Source organism: Penaeus japonicus, unplaced genomic scaffold, assembly GCF_977035675.1.
Source record: "Penaeus japonicus unplaced genomic scaffold, GWHDUDI00000001_assembly GWHDUDI00000014, whole genome shotgun sequence".
In the NCBI taxonomy this organism is placed as follows: Eukaryota; Metazoa; Arthropoda; class Malacostraca; order Decapoda; family Penaeidae; genus Penaeus; species Penaeus japonicus.
Window position 1 is genome coordinate 17470632 of NW_028234416.1, and position 7500 is coordinate 17478131.

Genomic DNA, 7500 nt, shown 5'->3' on the forward strand with positions numbered 1-7500 from the left:
ATACATATATATATATACATATGTATGTATGTATGTATATCATATACATATGTGTGTGTGTGTGTGTGTGTGCGTGTTTGTGTATGTGTATGTTATCTAAATTCTCAGTTCATATCACACCATAATTCAGAACACTTTCACGAAACATTAAAGACTCAAAAGCAACGGATATTTTGATGGAACATCTGCATCCAAATCCCTTCCTCTTCTCCTGTTCATATGCAGAACATATCGAATTTGTTTGAACGATTAAGAGCTGATGAGCCAAATATCAATCATGCACCGATTTATTTTCTCAAAAAGAAAAAAAAGACGTGGTTACATGTACTTACCACCACGTCGCCGTGACGGGCTGTAGTGACGCGGTGACGACCAGCACAGCCACACACGCCACAGCACCGACACCTCGCATCCTGGTGTGCTGCTGTGACACGGCTGGTGAGAAGTCAGTTAGGAGCCTGTGATAGATGACAGCTGCGGTCCTCGTGGCGGCTGAAGATGGCAGTTGTTGCGGTTGCCGTGGGCGCTACCAGAGGGAAGCAGATACCACTTGTCTCTCACAGGTTTTGGCTTGAAGTGAGTTAATGCTAAGGACGTTCACTTCGTCTTTTTATCTGCTGATTTATCTTAATTTGTCTTTAGAAATTTCGAAGGTTAGTGGATTCATACTCTTCACCCTTTCTCTGACTTGTAACCGCGAAGTCAGACTTCGAAAAAAGGTTTTTCTGCCTCACACACCTTTTCCTAGAGAAAAAAAATCACGAATTATCGAATTATTTCTTCCACTTCGCTCTTACAAGAGAGCGAGTCCCGCGTGGCACAGGTCACGCAGACTTCGCCGCGCCTGCCGAACCTCCTGCGGGCACGCCGGGCAGCCAAGGCCACCGCCAGCCATCGCGCTTCGGGGCAAAGTCGTCCGCGCGCCCACTGCTTCCGCCAGCGAAGTGCCCCCCACGTCTTCCGCTCTTTTCTTCCGCTAGTAATCGAGGTCTTCTTGGCGAAGTTCGAACTTCATAGCGTTCTCGATTCTAGCGCTCTCTCTTTTGCTCTTAAAAAGGTACTGGGTTCTGTCAACGGAGCTTCAGTGTCGCCGAAGAACCCAGGCGGAGGAACGGTAGATCTGCTGAAATCAACAAGAAAAGAAAAGTTAGTATTATAATCATAGCAATTACTATCGTCATTTTTAGCATCAATATCACCATCACCGTAAACATGTCTATCATTACTACAATCATTATCATCATCATTATGATTATCATTTTTTGTAATCGTTATCATTACGAATACTCATGTAATTTATATCACTGCAATACTTTAGTTTTACGTTAGAAGTAACATTAATAAGATAATACCTCTAACCGTAACATCTAAAACATGACAACAAAGCTGTACATTGAAGATGAGTCACTCCTATTATCTTGAATACTTGAGTTGAATAATAATTCCTTTGTCAATCACTTGCATTATCCAAAACCAAAGCCTCGCGTGAGCCCTTTTTATAAATCATATCATGTATTAGACGTTTACTCTTCCCAAGCAATCAGAATCCTGTGCTCTCCTGCACCCGAAACATGACAAGAACCACTAATGACAGCTAATGAATTACCCGTCAGATAAATCACCTTTATTTCTTATGTTTTCGATCACGATTCATGATGCCAAAGGATGCGTTAGGCCAGTGAAATGAACCTACAAACATTTTAGCTTCATGTCTAACAGAAGTTCGTGGTTGCTTAATGCACTGACGTCTCTCCCAGGCTCTTTATAGTAAATGGATTTTTTTTTCTTTTCTTTTCTTTTCTTTTTCTTTTGTAAACGTATCTCAAGGGATTTCATATGTTCAATAAGATTTTCAGTCCCGCGATCAAAAATCATTGATATTCATCGCGCAAAAAAGAAAAGGGATGTTGAAACTGCTGGATTCTCTTCGAGAAGTGATTCGGTTTTTTCGTCTTTCTTACTTACTTGTCTTTTATGTCCCATATAAACACAAGTATGTGTGTATGTGTTTGGGGGTTGCTTACGTGTCCATGAATGTGTTCGTGCGTGCAAAGATCTCCCTCTCCCTCTCCTTCTCCCACTTCCTCTCCCTCTCCTTTACCGTCACCCTAACCTTCACCCACTCCTACTCCCTCCCTACTACACCTATCTGTCTCTCTCCTCAACTAACACTCTCCCTCCCTCACCCACTCTCCCTCTCGCTCACACTCTCATCTCTCTCCCTCTCTCTCTCTCTCTCTCTCTCTCTCTCTCTCTCTCTCTCTCTCTCTCTCTCTCTCTCTCTCTCTTCTCTCTCTCTCTCTCTCTCTCTCTCTCTCTCACACCCTCTCTCTCTCTCTCTCTCTCTCCTCCTCTTCTCTTTCTCTCTACTCTTTTCTCTCGCTCTCTCTCTCACTCTCTCTCTCTCTCTCTCCTCTCTCTCTCTCCTCTCTCTCTCCCTCTATCATCTCTCTCTCCTCTCACTCTCTCTCTCTCTCTCTCTCTCTTCTCTCTCTCTCCCTCTCTCTCCTATCTCTCTCGCTCTCTTTCTCTCTCTCTCTTTAATCTCTCTCCTCTCTCTCTCTCTCCCTCTCTCTCTCTCTCTCTCTCTCTCTCTATCTCACTCACTCTCTCTTCTCTCTCCCTCTCTTCTCTCTCTCTCTCACTCTACTTCTCTCTTCCTCTCTCCCACTCGCTCTCTCTCCTCTCTATCCTCTCGTCTCTCTCTCGCTCTTCCTCTCTCTCTCATTCTCTCCTCTCTCTCTCTCCCTCTCTCTCTCTCTCTCTCTCTCTCTCTCTCTCTCTCTCTCTCTCTCTCTCTATCTCTCGCCTCGCGCTCCCCTTGCCTTGTTATTTTGAATCTCTTTCTATCTTCTCTCTCGCTCATCCTTCATCTCTTTCTCTCTCTTCTCTCTCTCGCAGCCCGCATACCTCATAATCTCACTCTTCCACTTCTTTCCGGCCCTATTGCCAATCCCACTCCCCTCACTCCCTCCCACTCCCACTTCCACTTCCTCTCCCTCTCCCTTTCTCCCACTCTACCTCCCTCATCAACCAGCACCCGTATCCCATACGCCCACGCCTCCCTCCTTCCATTCCCATTTTGGCGGTCCCCTCTCCCCCCTCTCGCCTCGACCTGCTCCCACACTGTCCACTTCCCCCGGCACACGATACCCCTACTGCCTCGGCCTGGACCCGAATCATCTCCCTCCCACTACAACTCAACACCCACATACAGCTCCTATCTCCGCTCCATCCTCACTCTTCGACCTCCCCACTGATCCCCTGCCCTATCTTTCGGGCCCGCTGTAGCTAGCCCTCTACTCACCCCCAGCGCGCCGCCACCTCTACCGGCACCACTGTCCCGCTCCTAATCTCCCTCCGGCCTCTTGCACGTCAGGCCAGTTCCCTCACCATCTCCCCCAAAACACACCTTACCGCGCCAGTCCGCCCGCACCCTGGCACCCTGCCCACGCCCTCTCTCACGACACCCCTCTCTCCCGCACCCCAATACGCACCCCACAGCTACCTTGCCCCGGCTCCCTCGCGCCATCGAACGCTCCCCCACCGCTACACGCTCCTTCGCCCTGCCGCCCGAGCGCAAGCTCAATCGCACTCGCGCCAACTCGCCGCGCTCCCACACACCTCTCACTGTGCGCACGACCGCAGGCCGTGTTCCCTCACCGCCATAGGACCCCCCAGAGCTCAGCCCTCTGGGCACGATACCGCATTCCAACTCATCACCAATGCCTCTCCTGTGCCCGCCGAACCGCCCCCACAAAGGCCCAAGCACCTACGCAGCATCGCCAGCGCCACGGCTGTCCCTCACCCTCTTCCCCCACTCAACCCCACATGCGCTCCACGCCCGGTCTAACGTCAACCCTATTCCCCCTGCCCTCTGCACTCGCACCCCGCTCCTCTCACCACATACACATTCCCCTTAGAGCTCCACGCTCCACTCTTCCCTTTACCACTCACTCCCACACCATGGCCCTCATCACCTCCTCACCCATTCTCCTCCCCAATCGCCGCCCTCGCCCGTCTAACTGGCCCTCTCCAACTCCCTTCACCCGGAGACCGCCCTCAACGACTCACCATCTCCTCCCCCCTTCGACCCTCAGACTACAATGCCACCCTCCCACTCACCCTCTCCCACACACCACCCCTGTTCCGCACATTCCTCACTAATCTACCTTTCCCGTTCCCCTCACCCCCCCTCCCCCCCCCCCTCCCCCTCTCCCCCTCCCTCTCCCTGTCCCTCACCCTCACCCCCACACCACCCCCATAGCTCCTCCCCTTCTCCCTCACCCATTCCCCCTCCCACTCTCCCACTCCCTCTCCCTGTCCCTCACCCTCACCCCCACACCACCCCCATCGCTCCTCCCTCTCTCCCTCACCCATTCCCCCTCCCACTCTCCCACTCCCTCTCCCTGTCCCTCACCCTCACCCCCACACCACCCCCATCGCTCCTCCCCTTCTCCCTCACCCACCCCCCCTCCCACTCCCTCTCTCACTCACCCCCACACCATCCCCACTCCCTCTCTCCCTCACCCATTCCCCCTCCCACTCCCTCTCTCACTCACCCCCACACCACCCCCTCACCACCCCCATCCCTCCTCCTCCCCTCCCACTCCCTCTCTCCTCCCTCCATACACACTACATTGCACTACAACACTTATGGGGTTCTGGGAAGCGGGACGTGGCTGTGACGTGAGGACAATGCAACAGCGGGGTACCTTGAGGTCGGAAGAGGGGACATTGCGAGAAGGGGAAACCAGTACACGTCCCCCACCTCCCCCCCTTCCCCCACCCCCCGACACATCCTTTTTTTTCCTCCATCTGTTTCTCTCTTCTTGTGGTAACTATTAATATTGTCATTGGTGTCCGTGTTGTTGTTGTTTTTTTAATAATTTGTCTTTGTTTGGTTGTTGGTTGGTTGTTGTTATTTTGTTTTATTTTGCTCTGTTTGTTTTGCTTTATTCTTTATTTTCCAATTCTCTTTTTCCCTTTTTTCTTTTTTTTTTTTTTCTTTCTTTTTTTTCTGTTTTTTTTTCTTTCTTTCTTTCTTCTTCTCCTTTCCTTTTTTTAGTCTTCTTATCTCGTTCCTTTTCTTCTCTTCGCAATATATATATATGTATATGAATAAAACATATAGGAAAATAAACAAACACAAGCACAACAAACACACACACATACAAACAAATAAATGAACAAACACACACACATACAAACAAACAAACAAACAAACACAGACATACAAACAAACACACCCACCCACACCCACCCACACACAAACCTACAAACACACAGACATACAAACAAACACACCCACACACACACAAACCCATACATACAAGCACACACACACACACACACACAGTCAGGAAGGGCCAGGGCATATAAATTCCTATCTCCCTGAATGGAAAATGAAAGCCCAACAGCCCGACCACAGAAGGCGAAAGCTGTTCTCATAAACGTACTCACTCCCTCTGAATCATGACTTAGGTGCCGCGACCGCCGCATGACGAGAGCGCATGAGACAAGGTGGGGAGGCCGGGGTGGAGTGGGGGAGGGTGGGGGTGGAGTGGGGGAGGGTGGGGGTGGGAGTGGTGGGTGAGGATGTGAGAGTAGGAGGAAGGAGGGGAGTGGGGGAGTGGGGGAGGGGTTGAAGGAAGGGGGAGGGGTAGAAGGGAGGTGGGGGTGAGAGTGGGAGAAGGGGGGGGGATGGAGGTGAGGAGGTGAGAGTAGGAGGGAGGGGTGGATGGGAGAAGGGGAGGTTAGAGAGGAGGGCAAAAGACGGAAGAGGGGAGCAGGAAGGAAAGGGGAGATGGGGAGGAGGGGAGGGGGAAACAGGGAAAAGGAGGGGATGGGGGTAGGAAGAAGAGAGGAGGGGGAGAGGGGAAATGGGGAGGAGGGGAGGGGGAAACAGGGAAAAGGAGGGGGAAGGGAGTAGGAAGGAGAGAGGGAGGGGGGGTGAAAACGGTGTGGTTTTCGGTCTACCCGTCGTTGTGCCGCCCGTAAGAGCAAAACTTGGTTGTGGTTGCCGTCACAATGACCGCTAAATTAGATGGTCGGAGCTATTGTTGGGGGGAGGGGGAGGTGAGAGGGGGAGGGAAGGTGTGGGCATGGGAGGAGTTTGGGTCATACTGCTGACCACACCTGCCAGCAGCCCTGCCACCCTCTGGTAGGTCTGGCTTCCTGCCAGCAGTCGAAGGATTTCCAGACAGCCCCCCCCCCCTCCTCCTCCCTGAGTGTTTCCTGGTCAGTTTAGTCGTCCTTTGTCCCAAGTGTCCAACAGAAACATGCAACATGCTGTATTTTCTGTCTAACTAACACTTCAGTCATTCCAAAGCATGTTAACAGCCTTCCCTTGCCTCCCCCCCCCCTTCCATATAATACCTTCGGATTTCAGAATCCTAATTATCAAAGCTCCCCTTTCCTGATCATCCCATTACACTGTGTCTCCCCCACACTGTCTACTGTTACCAGCATTGTCCTCCTTGTCTCGGCTTTCCAGCGATGCTAAACCAATGCCCCGAAACAGGATCTTTTCATTTTCAACCAAACCTTTCACTTCAGCCTTCCACTGAAGCTCGTCAAAGTCCTTTTCTCACACAGAGACTTGGCTGAACTCCAGTTTCATGTTCTTTCCCTTCCTTTCGTTTTAAAGGGTAAATGAATAATAAAAAAGGGGAACACCTCAATCCTGTCTGTTCCGCTTATATATCAGCATTATCAAATAAAATGAGAACAGAAAAATCTTTTGATAAACCTATAAGTCAGCTAGTCAGTGTTTATACTCTTCAGAACAGCCCCCCCCCCCAAAAAAAAAAAAACTTCCTCTTCAAAAAATAACATTGCTCAGAAGATACATCAAACAGTCTTAAATCATGTTGTTATATAAGTGTGAATAATGTATGATTTCAAGGTACAGCCTTAACAATACTGCATAATACTGCATAATACCATACTGCAGCTTTAACAATAGTCATCTAGGGCGGGGGGGGGGATAGCAGTACCCGACGACCCGCTTACCCTGGGTTAGCAGGAAGTAAAGAAGATGCGAGGCACTCTGTTCGTGTGGGGAGTATAGTCCTCATGGATATTTATGAATGTCGCTAGGTACTTGCTTAGGCTTTGCTGGCTTTGTGTGCATTATGTGTATGTCTGGATCTGTGTCTTATGCCTTCTGTTTTGATTTTTTTTTTCCCGACTACATTTCTGTCACTGTGTCTGTTTGTTTATAGACTGCATAAATTCTGTATTCTGTGTGCATAGAAACTGTATTCGTAAATACTGTATTCATTTATTTGTATGTTTATTTTTACACACCTTTATTAATGCCGTACTCGCATTATGCCAAAATAGGCATAATATACCTAGTAATTGGTCCATCATTACATTCAGAGCTTATTTGAGAATAAGAAATTACATACTACCAGCCGTCCCAAGACACTTAAACACTCAGTACCAGTTTTAAACCTAAAAAGGTACGAGAAGACGCCATAAAATATAACAGCT

General features: G+C 49.5%; 1 protein-coding gene across 1 annotated transcript in view; it reads right to left on the reverse strand.

Annotated features, from left to right (window-relative positions):
• The window catches only part of LOC122260217 (protein Wnt-5a), a 112330-nt gene that overhangs the window by 47949 nt on the left and 56881 nt on the right, over positions 1-7500 (reverse strand). Inside the window, exon 3 of the mRNA XM_043027389.2 lies at positions 333-1120. Within this exon, the coding sequence (XP_042883323.2) occupies positions 333-412 (80 nt within the window). The 5' untranslated portion in view covers positions 413-1120. The remainder of the gene's footprint in view (positions 1-332; positions 1121-7500) is intronic.